The 25770-nt window shown below is 37.8% G+C and overlaps 2 protein-coding genes across 5 annotated transcripts in view; one reads left to right on the forward strand and one right to left on the reverse strand.

Annotated features, from left to right (window-relative positions):
• Positions 1-1589: 1589 nt before the first annotated feature.
• Positions 1590-23881, forward strand: LOC127525195 (microtubule organization protein AKNA-like). Of its 3 annotated transcripts, none has more exons than XM_051917566.1 (24): positions 1590-1764; positions 6279-6630; positions 6851-7019; positions 7175-8057; positions 8401-8704; positions 10424-10498; positions 12748-12904; positions 13560-13687; positions 13849-13908; positions 14003-14121; positions 14211-14376; positions 14479-14648; positions 14729-14896; positions 15336-15582; positions 15681-15784; positions 16121-16410; positions 17100-17256; positions 19104-19274; positions 19377-19507; positions 19706-19834; positions 19927-20022; positions 20120-20209; positions 20335-20485; positions 20655-23881. In XM_051917566.1, the coding sequence occupies exons 2-24, from the start codon at positions 6445-6447 to the stop codon at positions 20917-20919; spliced, it is 4416 nt and encodes a 1471-aa protein (XP_051773526.1). In that variant the 5' UTR covers positions 1590-1764; positions 6279-6444; the 3' UTR covers positions 20920-23881. The 3 variants fall into 3 exon arrangements, with proteins under 3 accessions (XP_051773526.1, XP_051773527.1, XP_051773528.1); XM_051917567.1 differs by having other exon boundaries at positions 19930-20022; XM_051917568.1 differs by lacking the exons at positions 19104-19274; positions 19377-19507; positions 19706-19834; ... (2 more) ...; positions 20335-20485; positions 20655-23881 and having other exon boundaries at positions 17100-19093.
• Positions 22700-25770, reverse strand: part of LOC127525196 (syntaxin-binding protein 1) — a 38921-nt gene continuing 35850 nt past the window's right edge. For both annotated transcript variants that reach the window (XM_051917569.1, XM_051917571.1), the window contains one exon: positions 22700-24371. Coding sequence is in view for 1 of the 2 variants with exons in the window: in XM_051917571.1 (XP_051773531.1) it covers positions 24289-24371 (83 nt within the window). In the remaining variant the exon portion in view is untranslated. The remainder of the gene's footprint in view (positions 24372-25770) is intronic.

Below are 25770 nucleotides of genomic sequence, written 5' to 3' on the forward strand. Positions count from 1 at the left end.
TATATAAAGTTTGAGACCCTTTATCTTGCTGATATCTGCTGGTGTTGTGACTGACAGCATTTGAGAGACATTTCTGCTTGAGCTGTCTATACTTGACCTGCATTCAAAATAATTCCCTCAGAAGCGCTGATGTTTTAACATCGGCACACTATGCTGAAACCTCATTTGCCCAGAATCATGTTTAGTCATTTTATTCATATATTATATTCCTTTCACAGTTGTTTTACCTGAACCCGCTGCCTTTGTTCCTCTGTCAGCCTGCCTCTTGTACAGTTTAAAGAAAAGACTACACAACCGTGGTATTTATACAGAAAGTGTGTTTTATTTTCCAATAAAGATAAAGTGCATAAAAAAAGAAAGAAAAGTAACCCCTTTGTCTTTCCATTCTTCATCTCCCCACAATTTCTGGTGCTTTGTGGCAGGTACAAATCTCATTAACTATAATCAGTGAGATAACATTAAAATTAATAGGCCCTCACTAAAATGTGAAGTAATTCCCTAGTAGCGTGCCTTGAAACACATTTGATCAAACCAATTCATACACACACAGACAAACACATGATTATCAGGACTGGTTAGTTATCTGCGAACAGGAGTCATCTTGTGGTTTCTCATTCATTAGGTGTCAAAGCACAGAGAAAAACCATTAGAGGTGTACAACGCAAACAGAAAGCTCATTAACCATATAGCGTATGGCTGGATGAATAAAACATGGGGAAATAATTGATTGCAGGCTTCATTTTGCATATAGGTCTCTATTTTTTGTCTAGCATGTGTTTGTTGAAAATAAATTGAAATAAGTAAAAAGTACAACATCCGAGTGAGATTAAGAATGTATCAATAAATAAAAATGCTAGATTATTGCCATATGAATAAAAAAATTCAATGATGGATGGTAATACTATGGTACTTTGACGTATAGGTCTACTGTCTATGTTTACCATATTCTTTCACAATGGTATTTATTGGTGCTTCAAGAATACTGTAGTCATGATACATGTTTAGAATGTGTGGGAATATTTCCTCTACTGACAGCTACAGATCTACACAGTTTAAAAAGCCGTTATATGGCTCCATCATGTGGCTGATAACGGTATCACACACACGCAAAAAAAAAAAAAAACTATTAGCAGTGCGTTGTTTTATGTCTATAAAAATAAGCTTGTTGCTCTATCATTATAGGGTCACATGAGGACATCCCAAAGAGAGAGACTATCTCTTAGTTTCAGATGCTGTTATGTGGACTATATGAATAGTTTGTCTTTTAACCCCGCCCTTTTCCCTGTTGAGCCAATCAAAACTCCCAATCCAGCGTTCTGTTGACTTTGACAACGAAGCCCCGCCCTCAAACCAACGTCTGCTCTTCTTAGTTTTAATGCTGAAAATTAATTAATCCGGCGTCTTTGTTGTAGCTTTTTGGGATTTTTTTCCTGAAATTAAAGACAATGTTTTCCACTCCAGAGTACAAAAACCTTTCAGCCTTCGGTTTGTACTTGAATATTTAGGTATGAAGTGAAATAAAACTAGTCGCGTGGAGTGAGTTACAGAGATTTTGGCTCGCGCGAGCTGAAGCAAAACAAAGTAAAAGGGACATGAAAGCTTGAGTGAACGTGCATTTGTCAAGAAGAAGGTGAGAAGTCCATGTTTGCCTCGTCGCTTGGTGATGGAGGGACGGGTTGGTGGTGTTAGTTTGGGTGCTGTTCTCAAGGCAACAGTCTGAAGTTCATGTTTTCACATGAAGAGCGCTGTTTTTAAATACTCAAGGTAAGGAATCTTAAAATACTACAGTCAGTGGAACTTTGCTTGTTAATTAAAGTCCATAATAACAGATTGCATGTCTCAAAGAACAGTGTTAGAGATGGCTGAATAGCGTGCATGTTTGCAACTTTTTAAAGGGCTTTTGCTCTTGATCAACAGGTTAAACCTCCTCCTGCTCGTTATTCAAGTTGTAAAAATGTATTCCACTCTTAACTAGACAGAAACATATATATATCAACAAAAAGAAGCTGTATATGTTTATTAGCCTAATTTTGTCACTTGCTATACAGACAGAATGATGAAATATAAATCCCATATAAATTGCCTTGGGATTTGCTTTATTAACTTTTTGTCGTAACTAACATGAAATGCAAAATAAAGCAGGGTAATTAAAGGGTTAGTTCACCCAAAAATGAAAATAATGTAATTTATTACTTACCCTCATGCCGTTCACACCCGTAAGACCTTCGTTTCTTCGGAACGCAAATTAAGATATTTTTGTTGAAATCCGATGGCTCAGTGAGGCCTGCATAGCCAGCAATGACTTTTCCTCTCTCAAGGTCCATCAATGTACTTAAAACATATTTAAATCAGTTCATGTGAGTACAGTGGTTCCGTATTAATATTATAAAGTGACGAGAATATTTTTGGTGCGCTAAAAAAACAAAATAACGACTTATATAGTGATGGCCGGTTTCTGCTTCATGAAGCTTCGGAGCGTTATGAATCAGCGTGTCGAATCATGATTCGGATCGTGTGTCAAACTGTCAAACTGCTGAAATCACGTGACTTTGGCGCTCCGAACCGCTGATTCATAACGCTCCGAATCTTCATGAAGCAGTGTTTTGAAAATGACCATCACTATATGTCGTTATTTTGGTTTTTTGGCGCACCAAAAATATTCTCGTCGCTTTATAATATTAATATTGAACCACCGTACTCACATAAACTGATTTAAATATGTTTTTAGTACATTAATGGATCTTGAGAGAGGAAGTGTCATTGCTGGCTATGCAGGCCTCACTGATCCATCGGATTTCAACAAAAATATCTTAATTTGCGTTCCGAAGATTAACGAAGGTCTTATGGGTGTGGAACGGCATGAGGGTGAGTAATAAATGACATTGTTTTCATTTTTGGGTGAACTAACCCTTTAAGTAAATACAAGTTATGAAACCGTAAATGCAAGTTTACGTGACATGAAGTAGTGACAGTAGTTGTATTGTGTGACAATAAACCTTATATAAAACTATTATAAACAACATTTATGATTATTGTGTAATTGTTATGTGATATATGCTGTGATTATTGTTTAATTATTAGCATTTAATGTAGCCTAATATTATATTTAGATTTTATTTATATTTATTATATAATATTCATATATTATTAAGCCTATATTCAAAAAGCTAAAATTTGAGCTAGAATCTGCTTACAGATCTTATGTGTCAGAAATGGAAAATGATACTTTCTAGGCTGTGGTCAGGTCTTTTTGTGCTAATAATGTCTTTTTCAAATGATGGTCAAACCCAAAAGAGATGCTCAAGGTTTGAAAGTGGCACATTCATTTCATTGCACTGACATTGGAGTTGATCATGTGGCCTGTCTGATCACAACACAGTTATTCTTCCTCAGACACTGTAGATCTTCTCGGCCCATAAGGAGCTTTAGGGCTCACTGTTCGTCTTGTTAATCCTGTTCAGCGCTGTGTGTGTGGCCACTGTTATGTAGCCTATTAAGTGCAGTAACAGTGAATGATCTATATATATAGGATACGTGTTGCTTTTGGCTGAGCTCACCACAGGCTCGCTGAATGGATGGCAGAGATCTAGACAAGCGGTTAATTAACGTATGCTGCAGAACGCAGTGCACTCAGGAGATTAGCAGACTCCCTCGGCGAGTACATTTGTGTGCACGCTGGCGGAGGATGCTGACAGATTGCTACAGTCTCTGTGGAATAGTTGCTTGCAACAAACAAAAGTTTCACCCACACAAACAGGTCTGATACACACAGGACATGACGACATGAGTTATCCATTCTTGTAGTTTATGAAAAAACTGCAAGAATGTGTGTCTTTTCAGGGTCACTTTGCCATTATTTCTCAGATTATGACTAGTCTGTATCTTAAACCTAATGCCATTCTTTTGATTTTAAAAATGACAAGTATGCTCCGCTATTCTCCAAATGTGGCAGTCACAATTTAAAGGCTTGCAAACCAAATTTAGTCTAGAAAGAAAATGGAACAGTGCTTTTCTTATAAGATCAGAAGGAAAGTTCTTCCCCAGCTGTTCATCTTAGCCATGAAGCAATGTTCTGAATGCTGATTGGCTGTTCTTAGAATGATGCTTTGATGCCTTTGGCCGGGAGCGCATGGCAGAGATTGTTGTTGTGTGGTCACCATGGCAACCAAGGGCCCTGTGAAGGTTGTGGGTTGTTTTCTAGATTAAGGAACACCACACACCATTCACCTCCAGACTGTTGTATGCTTATTGTTTTACCAAAGTAAAAAAAAAGCATCAATAAAACGAAAGTGAAGCTCTCATTTTGATTATGCAATTATTAAATGTTATCTTTTTTTCACATTTTACTTCTTCAGCACTGATTTGGTGCTCAAGAAACATTTCTTATTATCAGTGTTGAAAATGGTTGTGCTGCATGCTTAATATTTTTGTGGAAATCATGATAATTTTTCAGGATTTCACGAATAGAAAGTTCAATAGAACAGCATTTATTTGAAATAGAAATCTTTCGTAACATTATAAACGGTGTTGGGGTAAAGCATTACAAGTAATGTGTGTTACGTGAATTACTTTTTTCAAGTAACTAGTAAAGTAATGCATTACTTTTAAATTTACAATAAAATGTTACTTTTTCAAATAAGTAACGCGAGAATGGCAGTGGCGCGACGCTGGTAGGTCATGTGATAAGGGCAACGTGGTGAATGTAGTATGTCGAGATTTCATTCATACTATATAAAACATACTTTTTAGTGGTCGAGAAGTAATTACTTATTCAAAATAAGTACCTACTCAAAAGAGTATGCAATTTCGGATGCAGCCCAGGTGTTGAACTTGCTTCTCAAGAATGAAAACACAAAAATCTTTTTTTTTTTTTTTTCCCAGCCTTGATGTCAAAATGTATGTACTGTACACAAATTAAATAAGCAGATAGGGTTATAAAGGTATTTACCTGCAACTTCAGATTGAATAGTATTTTTGCATTTTAGTGGACAAGTATTTGATTATCAAAAAAATAGACACTTCACCTTTAAGACAAAATATATATCTGCTGTTTTTACATTTACACTTGGTTGCTCTCTTTCAGGGCTTATGAAGCAGGTGAAGAGCTACATTATTTATTCAGATGTTTTGTGGTTCCACTTGAGAGCAGTCTTTACAGACTTTGTGTATCCTTTCATCATTAACACTGAGCTACAGTACATGAATGACAGCATTAATTAGACTATTGTACGGAATTACACAGATGCTTAAGGGTATGTTCACTAAGAACGGTTCTCTTTAGTCACCTCTTTTTCCAACTTGAATGGGTTTCAGTTATTTATCTTTGATAATTAAATTAGTTTGTGCTTTTGTTCTTAAAGGGATAGTTAAATCTAAAAATTCTAAGTATGTCATCATTTACTCACTCTCAGGTTTTTCTAAAGGGTTAGGGTTAGAAGAGATTTTCTGGCCCATTGACCATATTATTTTTTTTTTTCATACTATAGAAGTCAACTGTTTGGTTACCAACATTCTTCAAAATATCATCTTTTGTAGAACAAAGAAACTCTTACAGGTAAATACTCATAGACGACCAAGAGACTTTACACCTGGTGTTTTAATCTGTCTCTTTTGTCCACTTTCGACCACTTCTGTCCTGATTTCTTCAAGGGGAGGGTCTATGGGCGGGTAAATGTATGGGCTTTTTCAGATCTTTCAATCTAATGATTGCTCATGCAAGTTACATATGAACGCTCACGGTAGACGATGGTAAAACACGTGGAGAGTAGCAGCTTTTGTTTTGTTTGTTTTTTTATGTTTTTGCTCTGATAACCACAAGACCGGCCGAACGCGATAAGTGCCTGTTAGAAATCAGGAATGGTGAGAGAACATTGTGCTTGGTACATTTTTTTTTTTTTTTTTTTTTGTCTTCAAACCAAACTTGGGTCTTCAGCCGACAAAGTTTAAATCCCATCTGGCTAGCGTGCTTCCCATAATGTTTACACATTAGGTCAGTATGTGGAGAGAAGGCGGTCTTGGGTGAAAGTGGTCGAAAGTGGACAAGCTCAAAACGTTTTAGACCTCGTTTACGGCTGTATTTAGCGTCGTCCACTTGTAATCCAATCGACCAAAATGCATCTTACTACCAGTTGTAAACTGGGCCTAAATGATGACAATTTTCATTTTTGGGTGAACTATCCTTTTAACACTGTTTTATATCTCAGAAGAGCATGAAAAGTAAAGCATCAATCATTCAATGAAAATGGGGGAAAAAAACTTGCTATTTTTTTGTTTTTCAGATTGTGTTAAAACATCTTGATGACCTATAAGTAGACATTATGCAGCCTGTTCATAAAAACATTCGTAATTGGTCAACCATGAGAGAAGACCTCAGTGTCGGTGTGGAGGACGTGCGGGTGGTACAGGAGCTCAAAGTGGAATAAAAGAGCTATAAAGAGCCAGGTAATGAAGCGGAGCAGAGGTGGTACCACTGCAGGGGTTCTGGTGTGGACACCAGCCCCAGCGTACTTCTCTCCCTCAAGCCCGGAGGGGTCGGACTTCAGCTGGGATGAAGAACTTGATGAGGACTTCCAAAGCCAGATGGATGAGAACGGCATCATTGGTCTGGCAGAGAGTCAAGGGCAGCAGGAGGTGAGGACATCAGAGATGGTTGACTGATATCTGCCCATTTATTGGTCATTTAGAGCAGGCTCACCAGGATTCTTCATCAGAAGAGTCTCATTACACTTAAAACGCTTGTCAGAGGACAAATGCATTTAATTAGAAAGATTTCTCATCCATTTATATGCCCTATCTCTTAAAATAATGGTGCTTAACTGTTTAATATGCATATCATGATTCTCTAAATCAGGGAAGAGAGGAGGAGATTGCAGAGGACCTGTTGTGGGACGTGAAGACCCCCGAGCCTGAGCACGGGCCTCCACCTGTGCTAGAGGAGATAAGCTATCACCTGAGTGAGCTGCTGGACTCTGAGCCGCTCTCTCATGCCACTGGAGACAACTGCTGCTCTGCATCTCTGCGTAAGGGCTCAGTTCGTTTAAACATCCGCAGCTGAGTTTAATAGCATAAAACTATAGTAATTGTGTAGTGAAATGATTTTACTTTTGTCAAAAGGGATAAATAGTTTATATTCTAAAGGATAAACTTTTTTATTCATCAAATAATTTTTTTTTAGAGGAAGAACACAGAGTAGATGATGACCAGAGTGTTTTGTTGGAAGATTGGACTGATGATGAGGATGGTACAGGGAGCCCAACAATCCACAAGCACAAATTAAACTCTTTCCCAAAGAGAGACACAGCGTTAGACATGACTGATGAGGAGACAGAAGAGAAGGACACATGTGAAGATGCTCAGAGATTCATGGATCAAACATTTCCTGTCGCAGAAGAGATGGCATCTATGTTTGGAAGGGTGAAGAGCTTTGATTTCAATCACGAAATGACTGAGATCCCCCAAAACATTCCAATTTCAGGAATCCCAGAGCTTTCTGAGCAAAGTGATTGTGAGGAACTCAAGGAAACCAATGGGCAATTTCTCACAGACTCGCATTGTTCCTTTAGAAACACTTCTGATCCCTTCAGTTTTCCCCATTTGTCCTCAGAAGAACTGATGAATAACTGTGGTATTGAAGCTGAGACATTTCCAGAGCTAGACGTTAGGGCAGAGTCATCTCTTAGCACTTACCAGAGTCCTGCCCCTAAAACATACCACATGGATAGATCAAAGGGGGAGGAGATTAAACACAAGATCACACCTCAAGCTTCACCAAGAAGCCCTGTGATTAGACTGGGAAAAATGCACCAAGATAGTACGAGAGGAGAAAAATTAGAAAGAAGGTTACACAGTCCCAACCACAACCTGCAGCCTCCGACACCCTCTCCCAGAAAAACAAACCCTGCTTCCTGTGACGATCAGGTTTCCATTCCTGCACGGTGCATTTCTAAAGCAAGCGTCTCCCCCTTAGAGCACTCGCCACCTCCTACATCTCACCGATCTTCAGCAATGAAGAGCCACAGGACCTCCAAAACCTCTCACACTGATCCAGATGACATCAGGTGAGATGAAAATGGACGAACACAAATTCATGATAAAATGTTGACCCAATAATTTGACCCATGATCTGTTCCTTGATCAGTATGTAATATAAGTTTCTCTGCAAATAATATTAAAAATAATGAAAATAATAAAAATATATGTACATTTATTAAATGTATATTTATTTATTTATTTAAAAAACACTTTGAAAATGTAATTTGTTGTATTGTTCTAAAGTATAAATTTTTGTGGAATTTAAAACATTTTTGCAAAAGGTACTATAATGTGACAAGTCCATACTGTACATTTAATTCAAATTTAACATTATTTCTGTATCGATTATTGCTGTGTATATATTCTTAGGAAAGGACAGCTGAGTCACCCTTTACCTGATTTCTCCAAAGTGGAGCCAAGGGTTCATTTCCCGAAAAATAGTGGATACAGACCTCCTAAAAGTCGTAGACCACCTCATGATAGCACTTCACACTCAGATCTTCCTGTCGTGTTCAAATCCCCTGCTGAGATTGTGAGAGAGGTCCTGTTGAGCAGCTCTGATGGGTCTCCAGTAAGTCCCTCCACCAATGGGACCCACAAGCGCCTGAACAGTAAAGTACCAGAGGAGTTCCGCTGCCCCCAGCAGGCCAGCACACTGGTGCAGCAGCTACAGGTAATTAAAGAGGAGTGAACACACTGTTCAGAATGAAATTCTAGTATACTGCACACTGTATAGTAACGTTCAAAAGTTTGGGGTTAGTAAGATTTTTTTTAAAAGGGGTCATGACATGAGAAATCAAATTTGCCTTGATCTTTTGGCATATAAAAGGTCTTTGTACCACTAAAACATAGTGTAAGTTTAATAACTTAAAGGGATAGTTCACCCAAAAATGAAAATTATCCCATGATTTACTTACCCTTAAGCAATCCTAGGTGTATATGACAATCTTCTTTCAGACGAGCAAAATTGGAGTTATATTAAAAAATATCCTGGCTCTTCCAAGCAGTAGTGGTAGTGAATGGGGCTCCTGATTTTGAAGTTTAAAAAAGTGCATCTATCCATCATAAAAGATATCCACACGGCTCCGGGGGTTAATAAAGGCTCTATAAAATCTATAAAAACTAAAATAACTAGCTTCCGGCAGACAGCCTACGCAAATCAAGTAACAGTGGAAGAGTAAATCGGACCAGACACATGGCGCAATGACGAACAAGGAAGCACAGAGGACAGAGCCAAACAAAACACTGGTCACAAATTCGAAGTCTAAAACACAAGAATTTTTAAAGAGAAATGTCAGAGGTTTTCGATATAAGAGAAGAGGAGCTTGAGTTTGTTGCACAGGCCTATTTGTTTGAACCACGAGAGGCGTCTAAGCTTATGATACTCCTACATCCTACGTCATACATCACGTCATACATACAGGGGTTACTCTTGTGGCGCAAGTCAACTCGTGCAGTATGAGTACGATTGTCTGTTGGAAGCTATTTATTTTAGTTTATGAAGTTTTAAATATGGATATTTTTCTTAAAAAAAAAAAAACATCGCTTTGCTTCAGAAGGCCTTTATTAACCCCCTGGAGCTGTGTGGATATCTTTTATGATGGATGGATGCACTTTTTTGTACTTCAAAATCAGGAGCACCATTCACTACCATTATAAAGCTGGGAAGAGTCAGTATAATTTTTAATATAACTCCTATTGTGTTCGTCTGAAAGAAGAAAGTCATATACACCTAGGATGGCTTGAGGGTGAGTAAATCATGGGATAATTTTCATTTTTGGGTGAATTATCCCTTTAAAATGTACTCCTCATTATAAAGAGAGCATTTATTTAATCAAGCTCCAAAAACAGCTCATTTTGATATTGCAGGATTTGTGGCGTCATACAGGCAAATATGTTTGCATATGACTGCCTCCAGAGCAAGACATCAATGAATAGTTATACATCATCGCACCATAAGCCCTGCCCACTGGCATTCAGTTGCTTAACGGCTGACATTTGCTTACACTGGATGCGAGCGTCAAAAGCAAATATACAGATGCGTGTTCGGTTTCTGACGTACTTCACACACTTGAGTCTGTCAACAGCAGGACAAATGGAAGAGTGAAAGAATATTCACTTTGACACATCCAGTTTAAACAGCTTGTTTGCATCTCTGTACAGACTTCAGAAGCATCACAGAGTTGGAAACAAGTGGAAGTTTTAATTTTTTTTTTTTTTTTTAGACTAAATCTTACCGAACCTAAACTTTTGAACGGTAGTGTATGCTGTGTATGTATATGAAACCGAATGCCACAACATGCAAACATTTTAAACCATAACATACTACATTAAATAGGGAAGTATATGAAACATGAAGCCCCTTATTTTTTCCTCTCACTTATTCTTGCAGGAGGACTATAACAGGCTGCTTACCAAGTATGCAGAAGCTGAAAATACTATCGATCGACTTCGCCTTGAAGCAAAGGTTGGCTTCACAGACTGTATTTATGGTTTTGTGCTTTTTTCTTCTTCATTTGAAGGTTGATGTGAATTCAGTGCAGTGCTCTCCCTCATATCAGCAGGCCTGTCTCCTTTCTCCGTCTGCTCTGATGTTGACGAGAGCTATTTTTAGACTCCTCAGGCTGAGTCAACACAATATAAATTCAGAATCTCTTTTGTGACAGCCCTCCGTTTAGCAGCATGGCCGTACAGAAGCACAGGCTCATTTTCAAACTGAGGGCTCTTTTTAATTGTGATGTTTTTCCTCAAATAAAAAAGCCTGCCGAGAGGGTTTACCTTGGAGGACACAAACCCTTTCAGAGAAATATGAGCAAACAAACAAACTGAGCCAATAAGCAGTGTACATACAAAAGCATTATTAATTGTTAAATTATCTGCATACTTAATATTATATGGGTGAATGTATGCAAATGAAAATATTTATTTCCTTTAAAAGGAATTCAATGCAACACATTATCTACAAAAAAATGACTATTGAAATAATTTTACAGCCTAAATGGCATTATCATTATTATCGTTCTCATTTGTTTTGATAAAATGAGCTCTATTTTATGTGTCTGATAAAATCATACATTGCCTCAGTGTTGAAAACAGTTAATAAACATTGAACAGTGTCACCTAAACAAGTTGACAAAGTGACCTGAAACAAATCTGGGCCTGAGCCAGGATTAAAACAGGCTGTGATGTCACGTTTACCTTTGCTGTTACATAAGAGGTCAGCGTTACACGTTGCAACCTCATCTAAACTCATTTCAGCAGTACTTAACCTTTCACTGTTTTTACAGAGCAATGTTGGCAACTATTTAGGTCAATAATTTTAGGCCATTTCTCTGTTCGGTTTTGCATCTCCAGCTGCATTTTCTCTAATGCTCATTAAGTTCTTCCCCCACATGCCCTGGCCATCTGCTTCAGCTTTAACAGAAACAACAGCTTGAGAAAGACCGGTTTGATTCACTATAATTCTTAGTGACTTAGTTGTGGTTTCTTAGAGTGTAGAAATAGGTATGGGAGATCAATGATAAAACTGTAGAAGTTGCATGATTAGGAAATGGCCTTTCCATTCAGACAAAAAAAATGAAGAGTTTGTTAGAAAACAGGGTGCGTCCTCTGTAAATTCTCTGTATACCTGGCTCCTTTAGTTTCCATTGCTAACACTGTCACATTTTCCTACTGGTGATTGTTCTGCCATTGTCAAACGAAAAAGAAGAGAATTAATAAATTATAAACAATTAATAAATAATGCTGCTTTCGCCCACCCCTATGTAAAAAAGCATAGGCTTAAAGCATAGGCTGGTAAAACTGTTAATTGACATCTGATGGTCTACTTCTGGTATTGATCCAGTAATAATAAAAATTGGGGTCGAAAATCGGGGTAATAGGTTATTGAGGTAATAACATTGAAGGGTCATGTTGAGGTTATGTTTAGTGTGATTTAGTGTCTCAGGGGTTTATCATGTGGGGACAGTCGTTCGGCCTCCATTAGATTTAAGGCAGCATGCAAACCCATTTCTTCACAATAACACCTAGGTCACGAGTGTGTGTGTCTGTGTCTGTGTGTAAGGTGCATTAATATCAGCCTTTTCACATTGTGTTTTCACTGTATTTCTCTATCCAGTGTCTTATCAGTAAGTGCAGCAGTGGAAAACACTCATTAAATGGCCTGTTTTATGAGCCCTTTATTGTACAGTACATGAGTCTCCTCCATTCTCATTTGTGGTTCAGCCACTAGTCTGCAGTAAATCTGAGGGGTCTGTCACGTGGGCAGGCAAGTCAGGGCCGTATTTCTCTGATGGTCTTAGCGTCTACACAATGGGTGGCGAAAGTCCTTGTTGTGTTCTTCCCACTTTATGCTGGGAAACTGAGATCACCAATTATTGTACCACAGATCCAGACCAGAGATTGCGAACACCTCAACCAGAAATTAATTTAATATAAACACAAATTTTTTTTCTCCACATGTAACTTTTTACCTCCTAAAGGTACAGTATACCATGTAAATATGGATTTAGAGAGATTTTATAGTACAGCATAGAGGGGACATAATTGTGTTTACATAGGACTCTTTACCAGGCGTTATGTATAGAAATGGGCTCATAGTCTTGGATTATTGTCAAAGTAGATTTTCACTCATACAGTTGCTGATTTCTCCTTCGTTTTTGTTCAAAGTAGCCCTTGTCTACTCATGGTTGTTGTCTATGTGCTGTTTGTTTTCAGGTGGGTCTCCGTTCTGAACCCGCAAAGCCCAGTACAGCTATCTTGTCAGGTGTTATTCAGGAAGGGTCAAAGGTCATAACCCTCAGTTTTCCTCAAGCACAGAGGGCAGAGTTCAGCGCAGGATCTGCTAGCCTCACCCAGCAGAAGAATGGCTCCGGTACACCACACTGACAACACCACTTTGAAACTGTGTACTTGTATAGACCTTATGTAGCCCCGCCCCTTTTCAGCGGTTTGTATTTCGATAACATGATGGAAATACAAAACAAAACACTTGTTTCTCTGGCGCATAAGGTCTATAGTGTATACAAAAATCACACTATCAACAATCAAACAGAAGTACATATTTTCTACATATTATGCACTGAAATGAATATTTTTAGAAAACTGAAACTAAAGTTATCATTTAACCAAAAACCAAAAATAACGTTTATTTAATAATAAATTAATTCATCAGATGTATTTGAAAATTTTAACCGTAAAAACATTTTTAGTCTTCAACAAATTAAGGGAGTTTTTATATCAATTTTTTTAATGATAGTTATGTTTCTTATAAAACATTGTTGAAATATAAACATTTAAACGGTGACTGTAATAACAAAAATACATTAAATAAGGAAAATTATAATGATTTGTAAAATTATAATGAATATAAGTGCATATATTTAGCAAAATGCTCCTCTCTAGAGTTATTTTTTTCTAGCTGACTAATGAGCTATGGACATAAGGACTCTTTTAAATTTGTTTTGCAGTCAAACTGAATAAGTTTGTTCAATCATTACAAAATGTATTTTTTTTTTTTGACATTGCAGAAAACTCCAGAAAAACAGTAACTCGCCCTTCCTCTGTGAGCTCCCTCAGTTTGAGGAGGTCTGGACCTCTCACAGCAGACCATCTAACAGAGACTCTGACCAAACAGACTCAGAGATTTCAGCTACAGGTAACTAACTTTAAGAAAAACCTATTTGGATCTTTTAACCTCACCATCATTATGTCAAACTCAAGAAAAAAATAATTCAGATTAGCTGGCATTTTGTTATTTTAACAGCAGTGCACTGAATCCTAGATCAACCTTTTTTTCTTTTTTTTTTGCTTGTTTAGGTTGATGCTTTTGAGGCACTTCTAAAGAATGGGAAGCTCAAGGCCTGTGAACAGATAACGGTATGATTATGCTTTAAAAAAAAAAAAACAGAAAACAAAAAAAAACAAAACAAGGGTTTTGAAGTCAGATTAACTCAGTCTGAGTCCTCTACAGGGTCTCTCCACACTGGCACAGGGGCAAGAGTCTCTTGAGAGGGCTTACCTAGATGCACGAGCCCAGTATCAGATGCTGCAGCAGCGACAAGGCGGGCATGTCACCTTTGACACAGACAGGTAGCATGTGCTTCATTTTTACTTCCTGCTGTGCCACTGGTTTATAGTACGTACAGAATATTCATCCTGTGTGTTTGTGTGTGACACAGGGACCTAGAAGGTCAGATCTTCAGGTCAGGGATGCGATTGGATGAGATAAAGGAGTGGCTGGAGCAAGCAGAACGGAATCAACCCATTTCTGAGCCTACTTTAACCCCGCTTCCTCCTTCAGATGTGCTCTCTGTGTCCATGCTGGAGACTGAACCTTTACCTGAGGTGCCTCAAACTTAACCTCGAAACCTCACTAACTTCTGATGCCATTAGCTCACAGATATAGAGGACAGAAAATGACAGATTTTCTCCTCCATTCTTTCTCAGAGCCCACTGTCAGCTGTCCATCCTGAGGCTTGTGTTGGTGTGGAGGTCAGTTCAGTTAGCGGAGAGAGTGATGCAGACAGAGAGGAAGAGGAGATCCTCCCATTTGTTCTTCATCCACTCTATGACAAACACCAGCATGTGGAGAAAGACTTCAGTAACCTCTTGGACTGGTGAGTGACCTTTGACCCTCATATATAAGAAAAAACAGCTTTACATGCCAGACTCTATCGCTCATTGTTTTCTTACTCAGTTATCAGAGTTTTAAAGAGCTCCCTGGGATGCTGGACCAAGCTGTGACTTTAAAGAGCTGTGACTTGCTGGATTTTGGAGACTCTGTTCCTTCTGGGAAAAAAAGCACAACGGTCAGACAACGACACAGGACTATTAATGAGAGCGAGATGACAAAATCTGCTCAGCGGTGAGTCCTGACCCTATTTCGCATAATATTACAGTACATCATATTCACAGATGCACTGCAAAAAATGATTTCCAAAGAATGTTATATAATATTTCATTATCCAGTCATTACTGTGATTGGGCCATGCTAACCAATTTGAGAAAACTATCGTACTTAACTATCGTATCTGACCAATTAGAGAACATCTTGGCTGCTAAGCCCCACCCATTTTAGAAACCCTCACATTCTATCAGCTTATTCTAATTCAGTGATATAAATGAAGGTAATTGACACAGATGTAATGAGAATACTTCTGTGTTTGTGATCTAAACATCAGCTGTATGTTGTTATCAGGTTTTGAAAGATAATTGAGGGTAACAGCAGTTCAATCCGCACTGCACCATTATCAACACCTGGCTGTTTGCTGTCTCATTCATCTCTCCATTCTCTCTTTCTTTAGGCAGCCAGCAGCAGATTGTGTCCCACCCTCCAGCCCATCTGTTAGGTCACAGGTGTGTGACTCTATGGAAACTCACCCAGAGGCTCTTTGCCGCTCCTCAGTGTTGCCAGGGCAACAGGGCAGGGAGAGGAAAATGGCAGGAAGCAGGAAAACTCAAAGCAGTAGCCTAACCAGCCTGGCAGAGAGTGCAGAGCCCAGAACTATGGGCTTGAAAGCAAAGGCCAAGACTGTCAAAGCGTCCCCTCTGGTCAGTGACTGATGAACAACGCTGTATATCATATTTGAAGGATGTGCATAAATAATAGAGTTTTAATATGAGTTCTACATATATTTCTGACACTGCAGGATGGGGTCATGTCTCCAGAAACAGACAGTGGCTTTATGGGCTCTGAGAGCAGTCAGCTTACTCCCGCAGTACACAGTCCTCTCCAGCAGAGGGCAGTGGTGAGGTATGAAGCGCCTTCACTCTGTAGAGCACTTCGAATTTGATCCTGTGACCCTTAATTAGATAAGTAAACAGTGAACTATTAAGCAGTCATGGTGCTTAGTAAGGCCAGCATCACTATAACTCATCCTGTACTAATTGTGCTATGACATGAGGAGAGGTGTTTTTACTTTTTAAGTGACTTTAAGTAACTTATTTTCCACCCGAATTGATCATAAAATGGGAGAAAAAGTCCCATTAAACTAGCAAAAACACTCAAATTTTATTTAAATTCTAGTTAAATGTTTTTGCTATCTTAGGGAATTTTTACGCCTTTATATTTTTCTGATATCTTCTCCAGTTCCACGCCGTCTGGCCTGCACATGAAGAACACAGAAAGACCAGAGTCTGCTCCTCCTTCTGGGCAGCCTTTTGTCGTCTCCACCTCTGCCTCCCAACCCTCTCCGAATACCCCAGGAGAACACCTCAGCACATCTGGAGGATGCACGGGTCCTGTTAGGAGGAGAGGAGGGGAGGAAAGGTGTTCTTCTTCCAGCCTTTCTCCATCAATCTCCCTTCATTGGCCTAATAGAACCATCCCGCCCTGGCCGAGCAGCTTGACCAGCCAGTCAGATCGTGGGAGTGATCATGGTGGGTGTCACCTTTTGAATACATTTCATATAAAAAGCATGTAAAAGTTTTTTTTCTCACTTCCAGAAGTCCATTTGTATTTATAGGGTTAGGTTTCTCTCTAATATGAAATCATAATAAATGGTAACTCTAAATGAATTAGATGAGCTAAAACTTTTACAGCATTAATGAAGACAGGTTAAATGGATAGGTGTATATGAACCCCCTGGAGCCTTGTGGATTATTTTTATGATGGATGGATGCATTTTTGGGGGCTTCAAAATCTTTAGAATTTTTAAATATTTCTCTGATTGTGTTCGTCTGAAAGAAGATAGTCATATACACAAGATAGCTTGAGGGTGAGTAAATCATGGAATAATTTTCATTTTTGGGTGAACTATCCCTTTAAGGTCAATGTTAATTTCTATATACTAATGCATTTGTAACATGTTAAGTTTTATAAATTATCAGTAGTTAATTTATTTTTAATGTAAATTAACAATAGTATATAATTTAACATTAACCTGGTATAATAAATGTTGTTATATATATATATATAATGATTTTTAAAGCATTACCATGAAAAAATGATAATTTCTTGAATAATGCTGATAGTTGAACACGTCATTGAAATACTCTTTCTGCCATTCAATCTCTTTGATTCTGGTCTTGAATTTTTGTTCATCCTGCTTTTATCCATCTTTTCTCAGTCCATTTCTTATCAGGGGAGGAAAAAGCACAGGATGGCCAATACCCACAACCAGCCAGTCTGCAGCTCAGCTCTCACAGAAGCCCCTCCCTCTATGTGCCTTATCACCGCAGCGACCACCTCGAAGCCCAAAGTTCCGTTCAGCTAACAAATCACCAGTGAGTTTCCTAAAGGCTGACATGGCCACTGCAGCACAAACGAGCAGAGATGTATGGCTGCTCTTTTGAGCCAGGATGTTCTGGGAAAAACTCCAGTGGTATTAAGTGGTCTCTATAAAATCATTTTTCACTTCACTGCAGCCAGAGTTCAATCTGGATAATTAGATTTCATTTTCATTCTTTCCTTCCTTTGATTCAGCAGGAGTTTGTCTCTCAAATAGACTAGCTGAAGATTGTGCTGGTATGTATTCTCCATGCTCCACATCAAGAAACCAGCATTAGTCACCATTAGCTATTAATAAAACAGTAACACTGTATGTGTTTTTGATGGTTGAAATATTCCTACCCACATCCACACACCCACTTCTGACAGGACCTGTAATGCTCTTTTGAGTTCTTACTGGAATGGTTATTTCTAAACCCTGTGTTGATCTGAACTGAACTAGAGCTTATAATGACCACTTGACCCACATGACTTTTGAAGAGGACACTTGGCTTACTAACTTCAAATTGTTTGTGAAGGGAAATATTTGACATGCTCTGTGGTCTTTTACACTCTCAATGTACACTACTGATCAAAAGTTTGGGGTCGGTACAATTTTTTTTAATGAAGCTTGAATTAAGTCTCTTCTGCTTACCAAGGCTGCATTTATTTGATCAAAAATAGTGTAAAAAGTATTATTGTGAAATATTATCACAATTTGAAATAACTCTTTTATACTGATGTATATTTTAAAATGTAATTTATTCCTGTCATGGCAAAGCTGAATTTTCAGCAGCCATACTCCAGTCTTCAGTGTCACATGATCCTTCAGAAATCATTCTAATATGTTGATTTGCTGCTCAAGAAACATTTCTTATTATAATAAATTTTGAAAACAGTTGTGCTGTTTTACAGTTTTGTGGAAACCATGATACTTTTTTTTTTTTTTTTTTCTAAGATTCTTTGATGGACAGAAGGTCCAAAGCAGCATTTATTTGAAATAGAAATAATTTGTAACATTTACAAACGTCTTGTACTGTTATATTTTATCAATTTATTGTGTCCTTGTTGAATAAAAATAACAACAACAAAAAAAAACATTTGAATAGTACTGTACTATGGTTGTCAAAAGTACCAACTTCGGTACCAAGTCATTTCTGAAATTTTAAAAATGTGACGATACCAGCGTTTCCCCTTGCATTTTGAGCGGATTTTAAACACATCTGATTGGCCGTTGTGTTTACACGCTCAACACATATGTCTGTGATTGGCTACAATGATAAACACTTCAAAAACATGTAAATAGACATCTTTGATGCTCTTCACCAAGCGCTTAAACAGATACGGGAAAACATGGGAAAGTTTGAAAGCAGGCGTCTATCAGCGGATATATCAGGGATCCGCTGATAGACGCCTGTTTTGAAACACTTTCAAACAACGCTTTCAAACGCCTGCTTTCAAAACATGTTTTTGAAGCATTGATCATTGTAGCCAGTCACAGACATATCTGTTGAGCGTGTAAACAACGGCCAATTAGAGGAGTTTAAGAATCCACTCAACAGCACTCAAAATGCTAGGGGGAAACACTGGTATCATAACATTTTTAAAATTTCAGTACCGAAGACGGTACTTTTGACAACCTTGTAGTGTACCAATCAAGACTTCCCAAAAAATGCACTGTTTTCATTTGTCACAACATCTTGTGTATAAACCTGTCACATGATGAATGATAAAAAACCCACATCGAAATTGGAACTCCGGATGGAGATGTTGATTTTAACAATCTGATTTTAATTGAGTTTCATCTGTTTTGTTCCCTCTTCAAACTACAAAAAATGCCTTTTATGCATTCTATATGTTTCAGAGAGGCTCTTGAATCTCTACAGCAAGAAGTGAACCGACTGAAGGAGAGACTAGAGGGAAATCTGAGACTCTCCAAACCTGCTAGTCCTGTTAGAGCGCCCCCTTCTGCCACAGAAGACACCAGAGACCACGCACACCCACAGACCATAACACCACAGTGGCTTCATTTAAGGTAATTAGACCATCAAATATTATATATGTTGCCTGAAACTTGTAGTTAATAGTCAGATGTGTTATAACTTCAAAGGGTTTGACATGTTCCTTGTCTTATTAGGTCTTCAGAGAGGACGAGAAGGCAGACAGAGAGAAGGAGGAATGGAGAAAAAGAGAGAGGAAACTCACCAAGACCCACCCTGAGGCAAAGATCAGCATCATTACCTCGACATCGGCCTGACACTGATCTGAGTATGTTCAGCTACATGCAAATCTTTCAAAGTCAATGTAGAATAAATGTGGCACATGGCTTTGTTGTAAGATATGGATACCAAGAGATTTTCTTAATGGTCCTGAATGACAAAACACTTGGATGCCAAGTTTGAATCATTCATGCTCTCATAGATTTATATTACTTTTTCACCATGCTCCTTATTAACCCTGCTGCAGCAACTGATTCTGAGCATGTCCAGTCTGAGCCAAGACCATCAACAATAAGACATGTCCTGATGTCCCCTATGACATCAAGAGGAAGAAGACAAACCAGAGGATTTGAACGCCACAAAGAGGACAGTACCTGTAAGAAAAGATCTTTGTTATAACTTAACACAGATGACCAGGTTTTGATATGGTGATCAAGAACAATTGTGATCATTTTAATTGAACATCAGCAGGCAGATCCGATAATAGCGATGAAATGGAAATGAGCCGAGGAACAGAACCGACCTGTCCACACTGCACATCAGATCGCACTAGTACCTCGACACGTAAGCATTCTCCCTCCATCATTATAATGGGATCTGAAACTTACTGAGATTACCATTTCATGAACTATCCGCCTGTCCTCTACACTATTAATTAAAGGTCCAATGAGGAGCAGGAGCTCTCCACGTCTCACGCAACCTTCCTGTAGCCACTGCCCATTGTGTGGTTCATTAAGAGCCTCTCAACCAGGTTTGGCACTTCATTATGTATAAACTAATTTTATACAATTCGTCCTGAAGATGTGAAATACTTTTGTCAAAATATTCCCCTAATATCACCAAGAATCATGTTGACTCTCATGTGTGGTTATTTAGCCAATCAGGAGCCAGTCTCCAGCCCCAGAGGGACTCCAATCAGATCCATACAGAGGGACAGACGAGGCATGAACGTGACATTAGCTCCTCCCCCCACATTGCAGGGAGGTGTTCCAGTTATCCCATGTGTGCCCATCTATCCTTCAACTCTGTGAGTAGTATATAAATATTATATAAATTTATATAAATAATGTGAAATTTAGTTCTGTTAGTCTGATTTAGCCCAAAGAAATGACCTTGCGTTACCTTGTAAGTAACAACTAACCCCTTTGCTATAACTGTCTACAACAGACTGATCATTCCGTGTCATTTTCCTGCAGTTACTTCTCCAGCCCTGTGACGACACAGGCCTACTCACAACCCTCTAATGTCTCAGCAAGCCCCGCCAGAGATAAGAAGTCAGGGGTCAGAGGTCATCGCAGACGCTCTCTCTCTGTGGACCATCAGCAGCTCCCTCTGAACAGCTCTCTGACCCGTGCCCTCACAGCAGCTAGAAACATGAGAGAGGTCTCGCATCGCATGGCTCATTCTCTGGCCTCAGGGCTGCACAGCAGTAGCTTCCTCACCACATCCTGCACCTACTGACACCAGCAGTTGTTCATTTAGCAGACGCGTTTATCCAAAGTGACATACATAATGTACAAAGTACATTTCTCAGCTGTGTCACATAAAGAAAGTGATGTGTGTTTGTTTTTATTAGTTTACATAAAACAACTCTTTCTCGTAGCAGTGTGACTGATGACATGCAGACATGCATGGTGGAAAATGTGAAATGTCTCAGGTGACTTTTAGAGATTGATAGCTGCATTATGGCAGCTAAATTAATACGTTTGTATATACAGTGACCTCAAAAAATGTTTGGAAACTTAATCCACACTTAAAGATATATGCATATCATTGCATTAGAAAGCAAAAAATACAAGAAATATTGTTTTTTATTGTTAACTAAAAAAATGGAAAAAACAATAAATGTACTGTTAAATGAGTGAAGATGAAGATATGTGGATACATTGTGGTTTCCAAACATTAGTAGAACTTGATGACATCCATTATTTTACAGATACCAGTTGGATTTATATTTTGTTATATAATTAAAAAACGTAAGTGTGGTTTAAATGTCCAAAGGCTTTTGGGTCCACTGTAGTAGACCTTTATTCTGGCAAGTCCAGATAATGTCATTGTTAAGCTTTTTAATTCCATAGTGTGGTAGATTTCTATTTCTTTTAACATACAAGAAAGGTTACTGTCACAGTATGAATGTGAACCAGTTTTGTTTTTTAAAATCTGTCAGTGACAGGTTTTTAAATCTTTATCCTTTCTAATGGGGGGAAAATAAGTACAGTGCTGCTCTAAAAGTTGGTGGGTGATTGCGTTTTTATTTATATTACAGTACTTTTGTGCTGTATTTGTTTACCTGGAATTTCCAAATTTCAAACTGGATAACTGTTTTTAATTTACTAGTTCAGTGTATATAATCCAGCATTCCTTGAGTCTCACAAGAGTTTGTAGCAGCATTGAGGTCAATGTGAAAAGACCAACAAATAATGGAATAGTTATGTGCATAATTTTTTCTGTTTTATTAGGTTGTGAGATATTGATTGTTACTATATTTTATATAGTTTTCTTGGGTGAATGTCTTTTTAGTGCTGCTTGTTTTGGGCATCACCCAGTCAAGCAAATTTATTGACTCTCTGGTAGTGCTTTTTTTAAAAAAATCTGTTTTATATTTATAGAGTTGTACTTTTATACTTTATTTACTACTATAAATGATTCTACATTTGACTTGTGTCGTGCTACTGTTTTTCATTACAGCTATTTGATCATGTGTTTCTCAAGGTAACAAACTGGATTTTTCATGCCTCCATTTCTCTTGATATGCTGCAGGTGTTTGTATGGAGAGAAATCTGAGTTGAAAGCCAGCTAGTGTATCATGCATTCAGAATCCAGTGATCAAGGTTGGTGGATAACCAAATAGTCCCTGCCACAACATTTTGTTCAATGTAATGGGGTTCCCACAGTCATGGAAAACCTGGAAATAACAGGTAGCCATTACCAGACCTGTAATTAATAAAATTAATTTTTATTAATAATAACATGTGTATATATACTTTTTATATACAGGGGTTGGTCAATGAAACTGAAACACCTGGTTTTAGACCACCACAATTTATTAGTATGGTGTATAGGGTCTCCTTTTGTGGCCAATATAGCATCAGTTCGTTTCGGGAATTACAGATACAAGGGATTTTGAGCCAATCTTCTTCCAGAACAGTGGCCAGGTCACACCATGTTTTGGGAACCCTGTTATAAATCATAGTCTAGGGGTGCACAGAGGAAGTCACATACGGAGCACATCACAAAAATATACTGATTCCATATTTGTAATGGAAGCCAATTTATTAGACAGCCTTACTACATCGGTACACATGAAGTATACTTTAGTTTGTGCTTCAACACTCGCAAACATAGAATCCCAGTAAGATCAACAGGTTTAAGACAGACTAGGTTATTTATTGATATTCTCTGAAAAATAAATGTAATAGAAATAAATCCAGTCGACACCCAAAATAAGGAAATAATTTAAACAAAAACAACAAAAAGAGAACCATAGAAGCGTCACAGAAAACGCGTAGTGCAATATACAACCTTTCTGCCAGAACAGAGTAGAGGTAACGGAAACTAAAACGTTAAAAGGGGGGGTTGCGTTTTGTTGCAAAGCCATTCGCCAGTGGAAGATATAACATTGCATCAGAAAGAAACTACCAGACGGTCAAACAAAAGATAGATATTACCTATTTTTTTCCCAGTTTATCACTACAGCTACAGCTAATACGTCACGAACACAGTGGCTTCACATTGGCAAAGGAAAGTTTTACTACTTCACAGTCAGAAATTTTCACCAGTTAACAGTGAGACGAAAAAACAGTAACATATGGCATATACAACAACACATTACTCAGTGCATGTCCCGGTTAAACATTGTTTACTAACCAATGATAAGACTTAATCGGACGAGATACAATACTGAAATACAACTGGCCCTTTTTTGAATTCCTTAAACATTTGCAAGCAACGGCCTTCTTCACACTAAATCATGAGGTCTCTGTAGAAGGAGACGTGAAAAGGATATGGAGAGTAAATACTCCCGGAATCGCGACTGAAGGAGGGGTGACGTTCGCCATCTATGTACAGTGTCTCTTTCACTTTTACAGCTTGAGGCTTTGATCTGTTACTCCTTTGGCCTCCCTCTTCATCACTGGAGTCCCAAAAGATGCTCAATGTTTCATTTTTACACATCTTAACATGTTTTAACTTTTATTTTTCAATGTTTTCAAACATGTCAAAAGGGCCACATAGTAGCATCCATGGCATGCACATCTAAAATGAGACAACAATTAAACCCAAGCATCTAAACTGGGCGGCAGTTTAGCCTTCAGCGCAGGAAGTGATATGCATCATTTTACCTCACTGGTCTATTTGCATATAAACCAGTCCCTCCCCCAACCACTTTTAAGCCATTTAAAAAGAAAAAAAAAAAAAAAAAGAACACAGAGTTAAATAAGGAACGAATACAAAAAGTGATCTACCATTTACACATTCTAGCAGGTTCCATAACATACAATATTACATTTGGTACTTTCAGGTTTTAAATGGCAATTAATAATGAAAACTCAGTTTGACAGTTTAATCATTTGCATCCATTGTAAAACAGAAGAATACTTGCAATGATTCTTTTATTTCAACATTATATATATATTTATATATATATATATATAAATTTATAGAATATTCTTTTTATCTTGTCACCAATCTATTTTTTTTTTTTTTTTTTTTTTTCTCTCAAGCAAGATGCATACACAATTTATATAGGAGCGGGTGAGATTTACAGGGCGACAGATGAAGGGAGGGAGAGGGTAACTGGGCGATGGGGTTGGGGGGGAGGAAGTTGTGATTTTAGCTCGTCTGCTCCTCGTCGGGTTTGTTCATAGCCTTGAGAGCGTCCAGAAGCTGGGTGGGGGCGACGATATGGGTTGAACCTGCATAGATGAGCACCGAGGAGAGAAACAAAGAGGAAAAATTTAAACATTTGTACACATACTTTAGATTAACTGTAAAAATGTGTTTTCAGCTATCTATCCATCGATCTATAGACGCACACATAATATACGCTACCGTTTGGTGTCAAAGATTTTTTTTAAAAAAAAGAAATGAATATTCTTATTCAGCAAGGATGCATAAAATTGATCAAAAGGGACAATAAAACTTTACATTGTTACCAAAAAAAAATGTATTTCAAATAAATGCAACTGGAACTTTCTATTCATCAAATAATCCTGAAAAAATGCATCATGGTTTCCCCAAAAATAGCAGCACAACCATTTTCAATATTGATGATAATAAGAAAACTTTCTTGAGCAGCAAATCAGCATATAAGAATGATTTCTGAAGGATCATGTGACACTGAAGACTGGAGTAATGATGCTGAAAATTCAGCTTTGCTGTCAATGGAATAAATTACATTTTAAAATAGGTAACACTTTATTTTGATGGTCCACTTAGAGATTCTACTAACTAGTAGCTCTGCAAGTACGCAAACTTGTTCTACTAACCCGAACCCTGTCTACAACAGACTACTAATACTTAGTTAAGTTGACATGTAGGTGCAGTGTTACTTATAGTCAACAGAATGTCTAAAGTGGACCATAAAAATACCTTAAAATATATTAAAATGGAATACTTTTTTTTTTTTATTGTAATAGTATTTCACAATATTACTGTTTTTACTCTGGTTTTTGACCAAATAAATGCAGCCTTGGTGAGCAAAAGAGACTTCTTTCAAAAACATTTAAAAAATCTTAGAGACCCATATGAACAGTAGTGTGTATGTGTGTGTGTGTATATATATTGCTTTGAATCTAAAAATATTATACAAAAAAGGGTAAGAACGAAATTTGATCAGATATTTAGCTGAAGACGCATTTCTACCACATTACAGATACTCTAAGTTCAAACTATCCAAAACATTTGTGCACAGGGTACCCTAAACCCACTGAAATAATTTTTTGATTTTTGGTGCCCTGTGGAACAAATGTTTATTCTACTACTCCCTGTTAAACTACAATATTTTTTAGCAAAGCTGCATGTTCACACTGCAATGCAATAAAAAGATCAATTGATAATGAGAGTAACATCACTTTTACATTCAGCAAGGGTTACTTAGATTGAATGAGCAGAACTGAATGTGTAGGTGCACGCTAAGCTTTGAACATACAACTAACTTATATTATCCAATGCAAACATGCAGATTTGCTAATTGCTAATCAGATACACAATGTGATTTGTAGCTCTTCAACTAGATGAACGGGTCTAAACTAAAGATCCATGAAAACAAACCATATTATTGTTCGGTAATGGCTGGAACAGTCAAGAAGTGTT

This window comes from Ctenopharyngodon idella, chromosome 13 (genome assembly GCF_019924925.1).
Source record: "Ctenopharyngodon idella isolate HZGC_01 chromosome 13, HZGC01, whole genome shotgun sequence".
NCBI lineage: Eukaryota > Metazoa > Chordata > Actinopteri > Cypriniformes > Xenocyprididae > Ctenopharyngodon > Ctenopharyngodon idella.

What these genes read in the sequence shown, in the direction of transcription:
- LOC127525195 (XM_051917566.1), top strand. Translation starts at nt 6,445, where the DNA reads ATGAAGCGGAGCAGAGGTGGTACCACTGCAGGGGTTCTGGTGTGGACA. An exon ending in CACTGGTGCAGCAGCTACAG is followed by an intron (nt 8,705 to 10,423) that starts GTAATTAAAGAG and finishes TTATTCTTGCAG; the next exon opens with GAGGACTATAACAGGCTGCT. An exon ending in AGACTGAACCTTTACCTGAG is followed by an intron (nt 14,377 to 14,478) that starts GTGCCTCAAACT and finishes ATTCTTTCTCAG; the next exon opens with AGCCCACTGTCAGCTGTCCA.